This window comes from Pelmatolapia mariae, linkage group LG5, assembly GCF_036321145.2.
Source record: "Pelmatolapia mariae isolate MD_Pm_ZW linkage group LG5, Pm_UMD_F_2, whole genome shotgun sequence".
Lineage (NCBI taxonomy): Eukaryota > Metazoa > Chordata > Actinopteri > Cichliformes > Cichlidae > Pelmatolapia > Pelmatolapia mariae.
Genome location: NC_086231.1, coordinates 104,897 through 125,351, shown reverse-complemented (window position 1 = coordinate 125,351; position 20,455 = coordinate 104,897). Strand labels below are relative to the sequence as shown.

Sequence of the window (20,455 nt, the reverse complement as noted above, 5' to 3'; positions counted from 1 at the left end):
GCACAGTGTGAATGCAGAGTTGTTAAGGTCAGCATTCTTTTGCTCAGCCTTACTTTTCATTCGGGCTTGGCGGGCGTCTCGTCACAGCTCTGTCAGCTGAAGCTGTCGGAGAATTTTCCCCCGTGTAGTGAAACGGGCCTTAGGTTTAGTGCTCTCCGTCTCTGCTGCATGAGATCGCTTTTCTGCAGCACTGTTGACATTTTTCAGGTTGTTGTTGTGGGTCCAGCTGTTGCAGCGTTTGGTCAGGGTCACGTAGAGGGGAGAGCAGGAGTCCAGGTCAGCTTCGGCTTTCAGGGCCGGCAAAGCAGCCTGTAATTAAACATAAAGAGAAAAAACAAAAAAAAAACAAAAAACAAAACAAAACAAAAACAAACAGAAGTGTACGAACAGGAAAATGATGTTGTGTTGGCTGTGATACAAAGAGAGGGGAGAAACACCGGGCCAGGCCCTGTGTCAGCCTTCTCTCCCCCTTTTTTTTCTCTTTCTTACGATATAATCAACTCATAACCCACCAAGTTGACAGGACAACATGCACATGTTCAAATTTTTAAATTCACAAAAGAGAATGTTCTTTCCATCAGTAATCACTTGTGTTGTTCAATCAGCAGAAAACATCTCATAATTTGACTCTTAACCACCAAATTTGTTGTTTCATCACTGGTTGGTCATACCAGTCTCTTTATTTTCTTTTTCTTTGAAGTTAAATGGTTGTCCTGCAACCCAGAGGGTATATTTGTTAGTATTGGATGAACTTCATCATTTAACAATAGGTGTATGTTAATTTTTGCTGCTTTATCCTTGCTAGAAAATCTTCACATGTTCATGAGTGTAAGCTGTTTCTTCATTGCATGTGTGTGCATTTGTAGGCAGGCAGGTTAATTTTAACTCTTTCTCAAACTAGGCGTTACCTTAAAAGGAGCCTTTCTCTCATATTTCTCTGCTTGTGTATTTTTGTTTCACCTTTTGTTGTGATGCTCCGGACGCTTTCCCAACCTCCACAAGTCTGTTGGCCCCAAATTTTATGTGTTAAAACTTCTCCCCTAATTCTCTCCTCGCTGCTGTCTGTTTCACAGCTGCTGATTCTTGCTGGGTGTGGTTCCCATTACTATAATTTTGCTTCGGCCGCTGTACTTGTGGGGGCAGTTGGTCCAGGTCCGTAGCTTCCTGTATTAACACACTAAGAGATTTATTTAATATCATTTTCATCACTGTTAAACAAATAAGCAGGCAACACGCCCACCTTGACAGCGCCAACTGCACGCCTGTCTCCCAACACATTCCTTTCTCTACTCCTCAATAATTCTCCACTACACACCTCTTACTATCTCTCTCTCTCCTTTTTTTAATTTTTATTTTTATTACACCACAGAGTAGTACACCCAATTATGCCCGTCTATCTCTATGTGGCTCCAAATTCCCTCTTTATTTAATTTCACGTTATCAGGGGACAGGCACACAACAATTTTAACCACTGAAACGTCACTATAACGAGGACTCTAACCTCGATTTTAAGAAATGAGGACTCTAACCTCGGTTTTCTTTTTTTTTGACTACTATAGAACTCAACCTTAGATGTCAAAGCATTTTCTTGTTCTATTCCAGAATAAATGTGAACCCGTGATTACACGGCCGTTCCAGTGTTATTCTGTAGCTATGCGGGAGTCCTCAGTTCCCAAGTCGCCACCTCGGCACCCAGACGACGCTGGACCGGCCTGTGCGTCCACCGACAGGAGGGTCGCCACACCATGAACAAAATTAATTTCCACAGGTACACTAGGCGTCAACCTTAGATCTTAAAGCATCTTCTTCGCGCTAGTGGCCTCCTAATCACACATCAACCGTCACTGTTACTGTGTTCACGCTGCACACACACAGAAACACACCCAGAGCGCGCCTGACACACAGAGCTGCACCCAGAGCGCGCCTTACACACACAGCACGTTTCACCAGCAGTAAGACACACAGAGAGCGCTTTTCACCAGCGGAAATTTACACAGAAACCTCTTAAGCTCAACTGTTAGAACTATTCCGAAGCACCACCGCACCATACACCAAGTACCCCTTTCACTGCGCTTATGACCGCCACAACGGGGCAAAATCGCATCATAACACAAAAGTGATGCATACGTCCCCGATGCTCAAAACCGACACCATAAACCAGGTCTGCGTTACCTTTAATCGGGGTGAAGTAAGTATTTTACTTATAATTCTATGACCGCAGCCCTCGAGGCTTAACCGACACCACAAACCACCGTCTAACCTCTATTCAATGTGCTGAAACCAGCTACCCCTCACTACTGCACTTATGACCGCATCACCAGAACACGCCGTATCATAAACCAAAACCTACGGACGCGTTACGCATCCTGCGTAGCTGGCGCTTAACCGACACCATAAGCCAGCATCTGCTTAACCTGAATCTTATACTAATTTCATGACCGCATCAACGAGGGCTTATATCCGACACCATAAACCAACTTCAAAACCTCTATTCAATGTACTGGAGTTATGGCCGCATCAACGAAAAGTTCTAATATCTATTGCTACAGAAGCCAGTCTTAGACTAAGTTAAATGTGGAAGGTAAAGTGGGCTGCAACTAGACTCAACGTAGTATGTAATTAGTATCTTGCTAGAAGCAGTTTAGCTGCAACTAGACTCAACGTAGTATGTTATTAGTATCTTGCTAGAAGCAGTTTATTACACACTGGAATTCAGCCTCAACTTATGTTGTTAGTATCTTGCGCCAAAAACCAGACACCGACAAATTTAATGTGAAAATACGTGTAACTCAGCGAACAGATTAATTTGGAAAGCCCAATATGCACATTTGGTATTTATAATACAACAGGCTGTGCTTACCTTTCTATTTAGGCCGGCCCTCTGTTCGCCTCGCCCCACGATCTCACCAAAGGCCAAATCTGCACCTCCTCAGCACACCAAAGATCCGGGTCACCGGGCACCAAGTTGTTAAAAACTCCCAGTTGTTTTAATCTTTGGGCTGAAGGAGGGACAATACTCGGTGTATACATGCTCAATCAATAATACTTTATTTTCATACAATTCAACACTTATGAGCATAAGAACCATCATGATGGGGAGAGATGCCTGAAGAGGGTCACAGCATGTCTCAAAATGGTGACGGGTTACTCAGCCTTTTATAGCCCATAGTGGCCCCCACCTATTTGTAAAAGCCTAAACATTCACATGTTTTCTCTCTTACGGCGCCTAAGTTATGACCTCGGCTCCCTGTCTTCATTCTCTAAGGAAGGTGGGGGTATGGAATGTAGTCTGTCTCTCCTGAAATAGGCACAAGGTCTCCTGCACACAACATTCTCTTCATGATTCAGCAGTATAATATGTCAAGAAACAGTGTAACACATTCACAGCAGATCAAGGATACAGAGTGGTGCACACTTATCTAATGAACTACGTAATGATTATATTCTTCTAACCCAAATGTATGATGGGAACTTGACTACTCACACAGCACACAGTCTAAACTAAAAGATAATATATGTCCTACAGCTGTTAACATAAATCAGCTATCTTGACTACAGGCATAAAGTAACATATGTTTCTACTAATAATCTCACAGACTCAAACTGATCCAGAGTCTGCTGCTGTCTCACCTCCATCAGGAAACTTTCTCCGATCTGTCCGGTCAGAGTTCGATCATCAGATTAAAATCAAAGGTGAAATTAGGAATCTGAGCTCCAGTGATGACGACTCAGGGTGAACAAACTCTTCTGGAACGGACCGATCCGATATACAGCACCGGTATTGATCCGATCCTGACCTAAATTACTGGATTGGATATCGGGGAGAAACCCGCTGCCCCCATGCCGCGAGCATTCGCCGGCACGGAGTGCGGATCCAGTTTAGTCCGACTCCATTAAAGACATTAGATGTGGAAGTAGTGTGTTTTAGTTTTGTGAAAAAGTGAAAAATGTGTGTCGTTACATTACCATTCAGTTTGAGGGTTACAACAGAAAATTATTATTTTAACAAATTACTGATAATTATTTTTATCCTGTGACTTTACTGTATAAAACCCTCCAACGTTTCAGGAGTAGTTAGTCATTATAAGAAGTGTTTGTGAACTAAAAATCAGGAATGTGGGATCCTGTTTGTGCGTGATTTGGAGAGCCCAGTGTGTGCTCCCGACGCAGGGACGACACGTGGCCAAACAGTTTCATGGTTCAGAAAAAAAACTACGAAAAATATGTGTTTATATATATGACACAAAATTCAGCCTCAGGTTAAATGTGATAGAAACGGCTCACACTGACATCCATCCTGATCAAAGGTGAGTGTCATGAAGTGTTTGCATTTATTTGCACTGCTTTCCACTCTGGATGTCTGTTTATGTTCAGCTTTAAGTATAAAAGGCTCCACTTTTTTAGTTGTTGAATATAAAGATTATTTTGTGCTGATATTGCACTTTTTTCAGAACAAAGAGTTTTTGAAATCTGCATAAAATTGCATTTTAAATTATTTTTGAATTTGACTTTAAATACTTAGATTTAAAGTTCTGCTAAAAGTGTAAATACAAAGATCAGTATTGCTGAACTGTGAAATATTTGGGGTGTGGTGTATTTTTTGCATGCAGTGTAACAGAATAGCTTGTTTTGTTTTTTAAAACGTGAGTATGAACTTGTACAAAATGCAGCGAGACATTAAAAAAACAGTTTTATTGATTATAAAATCGACTGTATCGGATTCATATCGGTATCGGCAGATCCAAATTTATGATATCGGTATCGGACATAAAAAGTAGTATGGCGCCATCTCTCATGTGTGGGCTCACAACACTACAGTGGCACAGGTGCAAATGTCCAAGGCTTCACAGTGGATGTGAGCGTGGCCGGAGCCATTTCCACACTGCTGTGGGACGAACGTTTGTTTCAAATTAAGAATTTGTTCTACAAAAATGGAAGAGGAACCCAGCTCTTTGTTTTCATTAGACATCACCTGAGGTCACTGTCACACATGCAGGACAAATGAGAGAGGGGAAAAACAAAGAACGAGGGAAGAGGAGAAGGTTGTGAGAGGAAACTGGAGGTGTGACTGATCCACGCTCATCGTCTGAGCGTCAGTGGAGTCTTGGTGTGTGAATGATTCTGACTGGTTTAACTGGTTCTGGCTACAGTTTCAATGGTTTTTATATCAGCATTTAGAGCAGACTCTTAAACCTTGCCCACAGTGGATGCATTTGTAGCTGACAGTCGGATAATCCTCTGGTGGACTTCCACCTTCTTCTGTGTCAGTGGTTCCTCTCGGTCCTCAAAGCTGAGATCAGTTTAACCTCCTAGGACCTGGCGTCCACATATGTGGACATCACATTTTGGGTCGTCTAGACCAAAATAATAAATGTTGCTCTACAAGTGCCTGATATCAACTTACGAGGACATTATCCTGCCACTGCTCGATCTAAATTTGAAACGAATATCCTCTTATGTCGATCTCATGTTTCTCAGAAACAAAAATCAGGTAAAAAAAAAAAAATCGCGTAATTCTTTGTTTTTACATTCATCAGGTCCCAATCAGCCCAAATAGCAAAGAGAAATTAAAAATGCTGCCATGAAAGAGTTCGGGCCTTAGGAGGTTAACGAAAGGACCCGCCCACCTCAAAGTGCTAAGTCATTTCACGTGTCATCGTTTACCTGAATGCTTTTGATATTTATATTCTCCGGTTGGCTGTGCAGCCTCTTCCTGTGTGGACGTCCCTTTAATGAGCAGTTAGCTATTGGATGTTTCAGGAACTGTAATCTGAGATATCAGACTTATAGCATTCAAGTTCATGGCGTTCATGTAAAGTTCACGTAAACCCTCTGTTTCCAGCGTTATAGAAAAGCTCGTGGAATCCCTCTGGTTCTGCTCTTCAAATAAACTTCCCTCTGCTTCTAATATTTACACGTTCAAATTTTATTTATCACATACACAATCATACTCAGTACGACATGCAGTGAAATGATTGTTGCTGTGCAATGCCTGACCATAAAAAACTAAACATAAAACCTAACCAGCCAGAAATTTGCATAATATACACGTTTAAAATGTAAAAATTTACAGTAAAATTGAAGGTAAAAAATTATAAATAAACACAAATAGAATGTGCAGATAAACAAATTTAAGAAGTTATAAAAGTGTGCAAATAAACCGTGTGCAGTGGAATAAACAGCTGCTGATGTACAGGAATGAGAGAGAGTCCAGTCCTACACCTGGTTGAGGGACCAGATACCTGAGGGAAGAAGCTCCTCCTCATTCTCTCTGTTTTAGCCTTAAGGGAGCCGAAGTGCTTCCCATAGTCCATTGTTGTGTCCATTTACCATACCACCTTTATAAAGCAATTTGAAATAAAAAAAAAAAGTGTTTTTAGAAGAGTCTTAAAGTCAGAAAGAGAAGAGGCCTGCCTAACGTGCGAGGGTAGGTCATTCCACAATTTTGGAGCAGCTACAGCACAACCACGGCCACCTTTAAATTTATACTTAGTCTTTGGTACCTTAACGAGCTGCTGATTGGCAGACCTAGGGGAGCGGGCAGGTGTATATGGCTGTAGTAGTTCGGGGGAGGGGGGCAGTCAGGCCATTAAGAGATTTATAAAGGATCCTGAAATGCACAGGTTGTCAGTGGAGTTAATTAAAAATGTGCTCAGATTTTTATGTGCCAGTTAAACGTCGCACTGCAGGGTTAGGATTAGGCACAACCTGCAGACGCCTGATAGACGCATCACTAACCCCACAATAAAGTGCGTTACAGTAATCCAGCCTCGATGGAGCAAAGGCATGGATTACCGTCTAAAAAAGGTGCCTTGATAAAATAGGGTCTATTTTAGATGAAGTGCCTCAAGTTAAAAAAAGCTAGATCTTACAACCTGACTGTCAAGTTTAAGCTCTGCATCCATTTCAGATCACAGCGTTCCTCGTCTTCCAGTCACACTGAGCTAGGCTAGCACATTCTGTGTGTGCTAAGCTAGGCTAGCACATTCTGTGTGTGCTAAGCTAGGCTAACACATTCTGTGTGCTAAGCTAATCTAACACATTCTGTGTGTGCTAAGCTAGGCTAACACATTCTGTGTGCTAAGCTAGGCTAACACATTCTGTGTGTGCTAAGCTAGGATAGCACATTCTGTGTGTGCTAAGCTGGGGTAGCACATTCTGTGTGTGCTAAGCTAGGGTAGCACATTCGGTGTGTGCTAAGCTAGGGCAGCACATTTGGTGTGTGCTAAGCTAGGGCAGCACATTTGGTGTGTGCTAAGCTAGGCTAACACTTGCAGGTATAAAATTTGGTAATTGTTTGGTTTTCTGGGTGACTGTGATGAGTGTGATCTTCTGTGATGAAGGTGTTTCCTCTCTCCTCTTCCTCCTGTAGTGCTGATAGAGATGCAGGACGAAGAGTTCAGACAGAAGAGCTCCCCAGGTCAGCACACACTCAAACACACCAGAATACACAGAGGGAGGCCATCAGGGCAGAGGTAAACAGGGACATGGGGTTTCAGTCTGTGTGCAGAGCTTTGGTTACCATGAGCGTTTCAGCAGGATAAAAGCAAGTCACATTTCCTACTTTGTTTACATGCAGTGGCGTCTTGTTGGGCATTATGACGTGAGGGGCTGTATCGCCACCTGCAGGTCATGTTTGTGACAACATTTTAGTTTTGTTTTAGTTGTTTTCTTTTTGTTGTCCAGACATCATGTGAACTAGTTTGAGGTCTCTGGTTGTAATGACATGTTGGGTCCCTCAGGTTCTGCAGTCCCGTGTGTGTGTGGTCAATTACATCCATTCTGTTTGTTGCTGTTTTAGAGGCCAGCCTTCCTGGAGAAGACATGGCTGATGACAACAAGAGCTGCCACTGTGAGTTTGTCCCTCAGGACCTGACCCCAGCGTTAAAGGTTACCATTAGAGCCATCTGGTACGAACAGTTTCCTGCAAATATTCGTTTTTCTGCCACCATTCATTGCTTTGCTCACCCTTTATTTGCTGTTTATTCTGCACTGAATCATGTTTTTTATTCACATTACTTTTATTTGTTTTTTTGTATTTTTTTTTCAATTTCTACTCACCCCAGGGTCAAAGGTCCCCATCAGCTGTTGGGTAAGAGCAGTCAGTCTGATCTCAGTTAGCTTCATTGCTTTATGTTGTTTCACTGTGTTCTGTTGTGTTATAAAAGCACCTCTGCTAAGACATTACAATTATTATTGTTATTATCATTTCTCATGTGTTTTTTGTTGGTGTATTCAGGCATATCAGTTATCTGAAGTTTCAGGTCTTGCCTCAGCAGCTCTCCAGCAGTCCAGCTGTCTGGTTCTGGAATCTGGATCAGAACTAAATTCTGAATGAGACATGCAGCAGCTCCAGTAGAAATAAAACCTCCTCAAAGAGAACCAGCTTCCCTCGGGACGTATGCTGAATGTCCAGAAGTGTTGGCTGTCCTTAGTTTGCTGTATGCTGTATGCTACCCCCCTCAGCTCACTTCAGAGCAGAGACTAAGAAACAGCATGTAAACAAACAAGCTGTGGGCTAGCTTCCATGTTTGTTTTGATCCTGGAGCATGTGGGAATGGAGGGGCCCTACCTCCGGGACTTCCATGACCCACCGTCTACAAGGCACACTACACCCGCTATAACCTCACCTCCTAAAACCCCCAGAATAAAACCAACATTGTAGTAAAATATAGAAATATCATGGAGCAGCACGGTGGATAGCACTGTTGCCTCACAGCAAGAAGGTCCTTATTTTAATTCCACCATCAGGCTGGGGTCTTTCTGTGTGGAGTTTGCATGTTCTTCCCGTGTTTGTGTGGGTTCTCCCACAGTCCAAAGACATGCAGTTAGTGGGGATAGGTTAATTGGAAACGAAATTGCCCATAGGTGTGAATGCAGGAGTGAATGTGAGTGCGAATAGTTGTCTGTCTCTGTGTTAGCCCTGCGACAGACTGGCGACCTGTTCAGGGTGTACCCCGCCTCTCGCCCTAAGACAGCTGGGATAGGCTCCTGAAAAGGATAAGCGGAAGTGAATGGATGGATGGAATATATAAATGTCTACAAAATGTGATAAAAAGATGAACACAATGTGGCCTACCCTAACGTTACTGTTCCATCCCAGGTATCGCTGACGTTTTTAAAGATAACCCTTCAAAGTTCTGGTTGACTTGACTGTCAGAGAACGAAACCGTCTTTGCCTGCTCTTTGTAGATTTGATCTGGTCTTCATCTTTGGGCCAAGCTTAAACCGTTACTTTTAACATGTTTCTCCATAGTGGTGACCCTGAGCCCAGAGCTTATCAGCAGGACTGTGAGCCACAGTTTTCAGGACTGAAGCAGAGATACGGACCATTCCTTATTCCCATTCCACAGACTGTAGATGGATGTGGTCAAGACTTGATTGACCTCATTAGCAATCCAGGCACTCATGCCAAAGCATGCCAGTAAACAGCGTGCAAGTCAAACTGGTCACCAGACTTGGATAAAGAAACCACACAGCACCCTGTACAGAAAAGCCCCAGAATATCTTCTAAGTATTCAGATTCGGTTTTTTGATTTCAGACAAGTCTATGTGGTGTGACTGCTGGCTGTCTTGTTTCCTCTCTTAGCATCATGCGCTTCATGGTATCCAAGAGGAAGTTTAAGGAAAGTCTTCGTCCCTACGACGTCATGGATGTGATTGAACAGTATTCAGCCGGACACCTGGACATGCTCGCCCGTATCAAGAACCTCCAGTCTAGGTAAAACTGCGTGAGGTAAGACTTTATGAGGTTTTGAACGGCTTGACTCACTCTGTCTCCTGACTGGCAGGGTGGATCAGATCGTTGGCAGAGGAACACCAATTACAGATAAGGATCGTCCCAAAGCAGCCAGTGAGGAGCTACCTGAAGACCCGAGCATGATGGGACGCCTGGGGAAGGTGGAGAAGCAGGTAACCTACAGACTATAAAGAGTACACCTGGTGGCTTTTCTGCTATGGTTTCAGACATGAGTCTGTTTTGCTGGTGTTTTCTCCCTTAGGTCCTGTCCATGGAGAGAAAGCTCGACTTTTTGGTTAATATCTACATCCAGCGAATGGGAATCCCTCAGGCTGAGACCGACGCCTACTTCGGATCCAAGGAGCCAGACCCAGCACCACCCTATCACAGTCCAGTGGATCAGCTGGAGAAGAGCCAATCCATCGCCAAGATCATGCAGTCAGTGTCTTTTTATTCGTTCATCATGTCATTAATGTAAATGAAAATACAAGTAAAGGGTAGCGTCATCAAAGTCACAGTAGTGATGAGAAAAATATAATAAATATTTCCCAATTTTAATCTAACTTGAACCTGACCCGAAGGCCCGACCATCCAATTCAATTAAATTCAGTTTATTTATATAGCGCCAAATCACAACAACAGTCGCCTCAAGGCGCTTTATATTGTACAGTAGATCGTACAATAATACATACAGAGAAAAACCCAACAATCATATGACCCCCTATGAGCAAGCACTTTGGCGACAGTGGGAAGGAAAAACTCCCTTTTAACAGGAAGAAACCTCCGGCAGAACCAGGCTCAGGGAGGGGCGGGGCCATCTGCTGTGATTGGTTGGGGAGAGAGAAGGAAGACAGGATAAAGACATGCTGTGGAAGAGAGACAGAAGCTGTGTCCCAAAACGTCGGCTGCATCCTCCGGAGGCCGCATTTGAAGGCCGATTACGTCACAGCCAGACGACGAAGGCTGTCCCAATTCGTCGACTCCTTCAAATGCGGCCGACAAATGCGTCCTTCATTTACCCGAATTTGAAGGATGGGTCCAGTGTGTCCTTGGCGGCCCACCATATCCCAGAATTCATAGCGCGGCCCAGCCAAATTTCAGCTGCCAACAATGGCGGCCGCTACTAAGTTTTAAAATTAGTCTTATTAATCTTTCTGGGTCGCAAAATAAACTTTTAACATATTTTCAGGCGAGAAAGTTGCTGTGTAAATTACAAATATCTGCTTGGTTTATCAAGACATCGTATATTTGCAAAACTGTGCCGACGTTTTCGGAGACGTCTGTTACCCACCCGCTCGATAGCAAGCCGGGGGGTTCAATGGTCACTCCAGCCGGCGCGAGCAGCGGACTCCCGGCTTCATCGTTTTCAGACCCTCGCTCTTTCGCTACTCAGGTTAAACATGATATATAAGTCAATCGGATAACATAAAAATGTAATTGTTTGCCTTTTTCGGTGTTTTATTTGTTCCGGAGTAAATCGGTTTGGCTGAGATCAAAGTTATTAGATTATTAGATTAAATAAAACTTTATTAATCCATCGGGTGGGTTCCTCCGGGATTTTCACACAGCTGAATAAACGTTAAACAGAAAACTGATTAAACAGAAGCGTGAGCCAGTTGAGAATTTATGCCTGTTATATTTTAGATAGCAAGGAGCAGACGGCCGAGTTTATTAAACTCCACCACAGCGGTGACGCAAATCTGAAGGCTAGACCGTCCCATTTCACAACCTCGCTCTTCCGGCCTTCTTGGTCTGTGGAGGACCCGGCTCACGTATACCGCGAAGCCCAGGTCCTCCGAAGGATGCAGCCGACGTTTTGGGACACAGCTAGAGATTAATAACAAGGATGATTCAATGCAGAGAGGTCTGTTAACACATAGTGAGTGAAGAAGAAACACCCAGTGCATCATGGGAATCCTCCGGCAGCCTACACCTATTGCAGCATAACTAAGGGAGGATCCAGGGTCACCTGGTCCAGCCCTAACTATATGCTTTAGCAAAAAGAAATCTGTTATCTTCCACTTGACCTCAGATCTGGCTGCTCATAAACAACTTCCTTTTGATAATCTCAGAACTTCCTGTTGATAAAATGGCGGTTACTTACTAATGTGTTTACATCTTGCACAGAGGGTTGCCAGGTGAACATGTGGAGAAGGCTCGGGTTGTGACGAAGATGGTTCGCTCCAGCAGCTCCACCGGACACAGGAACTACAATGCCCCCACATGTCCTCCCTCCACCTCCTGGCAGCCCATCAGCTCCCAGATCCACCAGCAGGCTCCGCCCCCTCCTCATCGTAGCCAGGGTAATACTCCAAGTCCGGTGGGGGATGGGTCACTGGTTCGACTGCCCCCCCCTCCATCCGGGGAGAGACACGGTGGGAACCGATCGAACCGTCACAGCACCGGAGACCGAGGGGGGGCGGAGAAACAGGAGAGGGCAGGAGAGGGGTCCAATGGGATGGGAGGAGGAGGCGAGGAGGGGAAGCCTGACAGTGACACCTCTATCTCCATTCCATCAGTGGACCACGAGGAGCTGGAGCGTTCTTTCAGTGGCTTCTCCATCTCCCAGTCCAGAGACAACCTGGACTTCCTCAACAATGGATTCTACTCCTCCAACAACCTGGGAGATCACCATGGTGGGGGAGGAGCTGCCTGCTGCACCGCCGTCCGGTCCTACATCGCTGAGGGGGAGTCAGACTCCGACTCCGAGCTCTGTGCCCCGTCGCCGCACTCGGACCGGGCCTGGACTGGAACCAAATGAAGCTGAGAGAAATCCAGAGTCACAACCAGCAGAACATTTAAAGTATTTATCAAAATTTGAATAAAAAGTAAACATGAAGATTTAAACCACCAGCTGGAGGCTCACAGCAAAGGATTATTATGGACAGAGCTCTGCGGCCGCACCCACGATGGTACAATTTACGTGACAGATTCTGCACGGCAAACATCTGTCCACACTGTCACCGACTGGCACACTGCTGGGACACGCTTTCACCTATTGGTTGCTTGTTTCTATGTATAAAATAATGCTATCACATAATCTCAGCTCACCAATACATTTATTAATCGTTTAAACAAAGAAAAGTTGGAAAGATGCACCAGACTGCTGTTTGTTTATCTACTTCCTGTCCAAAATTTAGGAAGTAGATCCGGCGCTGCCGGGTTTTAACTTTCAGGTGAACCACGAGCTTTCAGGTAACTTTGGCTATGTACGGGATCTGTTTCTTACTCTGCTCTCTAGAGGCTGCAGCAGTATCAATGAACTCTGTTTATATGTTTTTTAATATTCTGGTTATTTAACTAAATGTGACTCTGCACGGTCACTGGAGCATCTTCTTACTGTGACACTATCAGCTTGCATCTGCTCATCTACTACATGTAATCTTTAGCAGGTTATTGTTTTTTCCCCAGGTGTTTTTGGAAGACTGTATGGACGATTTGATAGTTACTAACAGCCTGAGGTCAGTGCTAACACACATGCTTATGTATTTTGAAAGATAATAAATAAGACATAATCTTACAATAACTCCATGCTTCATAGACCTGCTGCAAAGTTACTGCTGCTGTGATTTCAGAGTAGACATCAGGGGAAGGTTACTTTTAATGCTTGTTGCCAATCGGGCTCTCTAAATATGGTAAGCACTGCTGAAAAGTTAAATTTTAACCCAAGAAAAGATCTTTGCTTAAACCTCACCAAATGGCAAAACAGTGAAAATAATAATATTAAATTTCTGCCAGAAAGCATCAAACACAAACCTTTCCACTCAGAAAATTAAATTGTAAAGCCAAGAAAACAACTGAAATGTTGAGAAACCTTACTGGTGCCAATTTTAACTTTGATGCAATAACAAATCTTAGAAGTAAAGCTGTGGAGTGTTCAGCTATCTGTGAAAGACTTTGTGATTGAATAGCTTCAACAGTTTAAGTGATTCCATCATCTGTAGTTTATAATCAGATGAAAAACTGCAATCCCGGACAAGCCCCCCTCAGCTTAAATTAAAAAACAGGGTTTGCAGCTTATGAAAAACAAAAAACAAAATCATACAACCTGAAAAGGTCATCAGCCAGAATATTTTCAGTTATGGTAAATGGCCTGTATTTGTATAGCGCTTTACACAACCTGTCATCCACCCATTCACACACACGTGATGGCAAGCTACATTGTAGCCACAGCCACCCTGGGGCGCACTGACAGAGGCGAGGCTGCCGGACACTGGCGCCACCAGGCCCTCTGACCACCACCAGTAGGCAACGGGTGAAGTGTCTTGCCCAAGGACACAACGACCAAGACTGTCCAAGCCGGGGCTCGAACCGGCAACCTTCCGATCACAAGGCGAACTCCCAACTCTTGAGCTACGATCGTTCCCTTCTTATGTCGAATGTCTAGAGTGTATTCCTGCGTCAGCAGAGCCTGTCACATGAGGCCCTGGTTGTGGTTGAATATACGTGAAAGGAAAACGATCAGTGTGCACAACGATAGGCAAAATACTGGACTGCAGGTAAACTTGGAGGTGCTGAAGGGCCAGCAACAAACCCATAGTTTCCTTTTCAATAGTGGAATAATTGAGCTGATTTTTGTTAAACTTGCAGGAGAAATAGCAAACGGGGTGGTCCAAACCCTGCACATCTTCCAGCAACAGTACTGCTCCAGCCCCAACTTCCAATTTGAAAGGTCAGGTCAACTCAGGTGCAGTGAGCATGGGGTGTGGCAAAGGAGGGATTTAGCACTTTCAAAAGCACCCTGACACTCATCTGACCAAACAAAATCAATCTTTGGACAGTAGATTAGAATCAGAAAGACTTTATTTTTTATATTATTATTCCTAAGGGGCAATAAATACTAGTTAATGGTTAATGGTTGGACTATGGAGGAGAAATTTCTGCAGATTTGCTGTAATAACCAACCATTCCCAGAAACCTATGCAGCTCACGCCTTGTTTTAGTTGTGGAATAATCATTAATCGCAACAAAGTTGGAATTCATGGGCCGTACCTGACCATGTCCCACTTCCCTGCCTAAGTATGTCACAGTGGCCTTGGCAAATTCACCCTTTCCCAGGTTGAGAGTCAGAGCAGGTTGAGCCAAATGGTGTAGCATTTGCAAATGATCTTGCCGAGTTTCCGGATAAACCACCAGGTCATCCAATTAGGCACTGCATCTGGAGAGGCCACTCAGAACTTTATCAGCCTCTGAAAGGTAACATGAGCATTACTGATATCAAATGCTATGAGAGTTTAAAAAGTCATCTGATGTCACAACGGCTGAAATGTTAGAAGCATGTTCAGTTAAGGAGACTTGCCAGTAACCTTTAAGGTGGTCCAATTTGGTTACAGCTCCAGGGGCTCTGATCTTTTTCAGCAGATCTTCAGTTTCCTGTTTTGTTAGTGAGCGCTTTACAGTCAGTGTTGGGGAGTAACGGAGTACATGTACCGGTGTTACGTATTTAAAATACAAAATATGAGTAACTATATTCCGTTACAGTTACCGTTTAAAAAGGTGGTATTCAGAATACAGTTACTTTGTTGAAATAAATGGATTACACGGCGGTCTTTTCTTGTTTCATATGTTCGGCTATGCCCTCTCTATTTATGGTAATTCCATGCTGGTGGAAACCCAAACAAAACACACATTAAGAGGCTCTAATGTCTGTGTCTCAATCATGCAGCCCATGTCACCTCTACTGGCGGCCCGCATAATGACGTGACGAAATATTGTTTAAAATTATTATTCAAAAACTCATTTAATATGAAGGTAATAGGCAGAGTGTTACAGGCATCGCCCTAAAGAATGTAGCCTCGTGGGCAGTGTAGCCCAGCTGTAAATAAGCTATTAAGACTCGACTGTACACCGTGTTCCTGTTTTCCTCCGAAACAATAAGTTCAGTTGGAGCAGCCTTTCAACGCCTCTCTCTGTCTCTCGCTAGCAAAGTTGACCCAGACAACAAAGTAAAGCTAGTTTTCAGCTATGAGCCCGACACGAACCCGACGTATTAGCCAGATGTCCCTTTACTACGGTTCGGAGCCGCTAACCTGTTTTATATACACGTGGATAGTTTTTTATACGAGATCGCTGCAAAAAGTGCAGCCTTACCTAATGTCCACCTACTGTTACTCATTTATATTAAGATTTAATATAAAATGAGTGTTATAGAGTCTGACAGCTGCTGGTAAGAATGACCTGCGGTAGCGCTCCTTCCTACGTTGTGGTGTAAAAGTCTACTGCTGAACGAGCTGCTCAGTGCTCGTACAGTCTCACGCAGGGGATGGGAGGTGTTGTCCATGATGGATGTTAGCTTAGACAACATCCTCTCCTCCCCAACCTGCTCGATGGACTTCAGCAGACAGTCCACAATGGTGGTGTTGTCTGAGAACTTCTGGAGATGGCAAGTGTCCGTGTTATAACTGAAGTCCGCAGTGTACAGGGTGAAGAGGAAAGGGGCGAGTACTGTTCCTTGTGGGGCCCCCGTGCTACAGACTACCACCTCAGACACACAGTCCCACAGCCTCACATACTGGGGTCTACTGGTGAGGTAGCCAATAATCCACGAGGACAGCTGATGGTCCACTCCCGCTCCCTGCATCTTCTCCCTTAGCACTGAGGATTGTATTGTATTGAAGGCACTGGTAAAATCAAAAAACATGACTCTCACTGTGCACCTGGTGCTCTCTAGATGAGAGAAGGCCCGATGCAGCAGGTAGGTGACCGCGTCATCCACCTTGATGTTCGGCTGGTAGGCAAACTGCAGCGGGTCTAGATCTCTCCTGACTAGTGGGCGAAGGTGGTGTAGTATGATCCTCTCCATGGTCTTCATCAGGTGTGAAGCTCAAATTGCTCCACTGACATCCTGAAATATGTCTGTGAGCTTCAACTCCTGGATCAAACCAGGAAATTCCCCCTGCTGCTGCCTACTCCTCAGAATGAACCAGAATCTGTTTCTTCCTTTGGTTCCTTAGAAACACCAGGACCAGGTTATCATCACTTCCACTCCATTTTTCTTCTCAGTGCATTTTTTGAGGATGGGTTTCCTCTAACATTGCAATGTTTATAGAGCAGGGGTCTCCTACTCCAGTCCTTGAGGGCCATTGTCCTAAACTTTTCCATGTGTCCCTGTTACAACACACCTGAATAAAATTAGTAGGTCATTAGCAAGAGTATAGAATTTGACTGGCAACCTCTAACCCTACTCAAGTAATTGGGCGTTTATAAAGTCAGCAAAGAGGCACAGAAAAGAAGACCAGACACCAGCGAGGGAGGATAAGAAAGACAGACGCAACAACATTGTCATCCCCTATGTAGCCGGTGTATCAGAGAAACTCAGGAGAGTTTTCTCCAAGCACGACATCCCAGTGTACTTCAGACCCAGCAACACACTCAGACAGAAACTGGTTCACCCGAAAGACAAAACTCCAAAACACAGACTTAACAACGTGGTGTATGCTGTACAGTGCAGCGAGGAATGCCCAGACCTCTACATTGGAGAGACCAAACAGCCACTTCACAAGCGCACAACATAGAAGAGCCACCTCCACAGGACAAGACTCAGCAGTCCATCTGCATCTAAAGGTCAAAGGTTACTCTTTCGAAGATGCCAATGTTCACATTTTGGACAGAGAGGACAGACGGTTTGAAAGAGGAGTGAAAGAAGCCATTTATGTCCCGTGTGAGCGACCATCTTTGAACAGAGGCGGTGGTTTACGACACCAACTGTCTGCCATCTATAATCCAGGTTTGAGTTCCCTCCCCAGACGCCTTAACGCCCACTCACATCCTGGGCCATCTGACCTCAGGAAATCACATGATAGGGTGGGGCCAGGTTTCACAACGAGCTCACCTGAAACCCTGGCTGATTGTGACCCACACCTGTTTTCACACCTTGGCTCATGTGATTAGGTAGAGGATCATCAGGGGGTCCTTCGTCCCTCTTTGGGGGGATACTCCCACGGGGTTTAAATCTGGGACTCTCCACCATTGCCCCTTAGAAATGAAGAAGCTTCTCGGATGAGAGGTGAAACGTCTTCAAGCAACTTAAAGAAGTCCAGACGCTTTTCTTTCCAAGCTCCTTAGACTACAATGACCTGGATGACTGAGAACCTTCACAGACTTGCTTGGAAAAATGTACTCCTAACAGTACTTTTATTGCACCCTGTTCATTCACTCATGAGCTGCTGTAATATGAATCAAATGGCTGAATTGCCACCTCAGCATGCAGTGAAGTGCTATAGGGTCTTGCTAATGACCTACTAATTTTATCCAGGTGTGCTGCAACAGGGACACATGGAAAAGTTTCAGGACAGCGTCCCTCGAGGACTGGCGTTTGAGACCCCTGTTTTATCCTTTGAAGTTGTCGTAATACAAGAATACAAGAATGCTGCAGAACACAGTGTCAAAAATATGCATGGTGCTACAGCTCTTAGTAACTCTGGCCCTTCATGTTTTCTTAGATGAAATGAATCCAACCAACAGGGGGCAGTAAGGAATTACTTCAGGAAACCAAACTAAACCTATCAAAATAAAAGTCTGCCTATTTGCCCCAAGAGTACCTGGCTGCAGCCACTGGGGAGCGCCATATTGTGACCTCCACAGTAACCGGAAACACGTGACATCAGTTAAATCGACTTTGACAGCGAAAACTAAATTGCGTTTTTGTTATTATTGATGCTGATGAGAAATAAACATGGTTCTAAGTGTTTTTTAACACTCTGGGTTTGTTAAAAAAAATCACCATCCCTTCAGCTTGTTCATGGCCAAAAGTGTCCATGTTTTATGTTTTTTGTTTTTTTTGCTACTTTTTCTGCATGAAGGTTTTTTTCATAAATATAAAATATTCATTACTTTTTACATTTTTAATCCTTCAAACACCTTTTTCCTGGTACAATGCCCTTGTTTGAAGACAACCTCAAAACTCACCATTTCATATATCAGCAGCGCTACTGGAGATTAATTAAAAGTGTTTTTAGCATGTGCGTCAAAGCTAAGTTTGACTGGGAAACTCAAGGCTCAATAGTGCATCAACAGAAATTCACTGCAGCCTGTGCAATATTTAATGCATCATAATTTTGTTCCAGTCTATCTTGCAAACACATATTTGTGCTGCAATGTCATGCACAAACTATTGGACCCTTAAGATCAAACCTATGTCATTCTCTTGGTCCACTGCAGTGTGGTAAGCCATCAAACACCCTTATTTGAAAATCAGAATATTACATGAAATTGCTTGTTTGGCCAAAAATGGGTAAATTATGTATTTTTAAAAAAAAAAAAAAAAAACAACTACAATTTACATGTGTTGAGTTTAGAATCAAAGCAGTTTTACCTAATTTATATGATTTAGTACTGTCAATAGCAAGGAATTAAAAAAGGTTGTTATAATGGGTTTCAATTGGCCAAAAATGGCCACGATAGACCCAAGAGGAACAATAGGATGTTTAGTGTATATATTTTTGATGCATTTAAGAAGCTGAAGTTGAAAATTATAAAAGCTGGAAAAAAAATCTACACCCTTGGGAAGTTTCATTACATTTGCATTAACACAGCAGAAATGGTAAAAAAAAAAAAGTGAAGTGGCCACATATGGCAAACAATGCAATAAAAAAAACCCAACAACACATAAAAAACACAAACAAACAGCCAGTGCCTTCATCTGTCCATTAAATGTCAAACATCACATTGATCCGTAGTCCCTGCTCATCAGCACATGCTTTTAAAAAGAGCTCCATGTCCTCTGCAAACTGAAAAACAAAGAGGAGGAAGTCCCTGTACACAAAAACACTGCAGATGACAGGCCAGGCAAACATTGATGTGTTTGAATGCCTCCTCATCATGTGAACCTTTACGTTTTTTTAAGAAGACTAAGACCACAGTGAGGGCATTTCATTTTCATGGACTTTCCATAAGCCGCAGTTTAATTTAGCACAGAGGGTATGAATGTTAAATGGCCTGTATTTGTATAGCGCTTTACTAGCCCCTAAGGACCCCAAAGCGCTTTACATATCCAGTCATCCACCCATTCACACACACATTCACACACTGGTGATGGCAAGCTACATTGTAGCCACAGCTGCCCTGGGGCGCACTGACTGAATGTTCTACCGAAGATTCAGAAAATGGTTTAGATACTGGAGACAAGACATTGAGAAGGAGACAGGGCTCCTCGGAGAGTGCAGCGGGAGGGAGGCGGGGCTCCTCGGAGAGTGCAGCGGGAGGGAGGCGGGGCTCCTCGGAGAGTGCAGCGGAGAGCAGTCCTGATAGTGGTGGCTGACTTGGCATTGAAGAATGCTGACATGACAATAAATGCCTTGCCATATCCCCACGCCGTATGATTGTCATGTCACAGACAGGGCAGTGAAAGTGTCCTGTCGTCCTACATGGCAGCCTGCACCGGCATATCATTTTGTCTGTAAGAGAGAACACCCCCCCCCCCCCCCCCCCCCCCCCCTCACATGTAATTTAAATGTAGTTGTATAGAATGCAATCAGTTTATCTAAATCAGATTGTGCATATTAACAAAAACATCCAAGCCATCCTCGATAATGAAAGCAAAATGGTATGGATCACAAGAGCTGTCAAGAAATGTGGTGAACAGGAAATAAAAATATATTAAATAATGTAATGACCCTGATTTGAAAATGTCGAGAGTACAAAGTGCAGATACTTGTGCTAAAATGTAAGAAGTAGAAGTATAAAGTAGGCACAAAAAAGTACAGCGGTAAAGTACAG

At 43.8% G+C, this 20,455-nt stretch overlaps 1 protein-coding gene across 2 annotated transcripts in view; it reads left to right on the top strand.

Annotated features, from left to right (window-relative positions):
- Window positions 1-15,266, top strand: part of LOC134627308 (potassium voltage-gated channel subfamily KQT member 2) — a 38,662-nt gene extending 23,396 nt beyond the window's left edge. Inside the window, exons 14-19 of one of the 2 annotated variants that reach the window (XM_063473265.1) lie at window positions 7,373-7,420; window positions 7,802-7,910; window positions 9,590-9,721; window positions 9,792-9,912; window positions 10,002-10,177; window positions 11,867-15,266. In XM_063473265.1, the coding sequence (XP_063329335.1) occupies window positions 7,373-7,420; window positions 7,802-7,910; window positions 9,590-9,721; window positions 9,792-9,912; window positions 10,002-10,177; window positions 11,867-12,500 (1,220 nt within the window). In that variant the 3' untranslated portion in view covers window positions 12,501-15,266. The remainder of the gene's footprint in view (window positions 1-7,372; window positions 7,421-7,801; window positions 7,911-9,589; window positions 9,722-9,791; window positions 9,913-10,001; window positions 10,178-11,866) is intronic. The other variant, XM_063473266.1, reaches the window with a different exon arrangement.
- The last annotated feature ends 5,189 nt before the right edge of the window (window positions 15,267-20,455 follow it).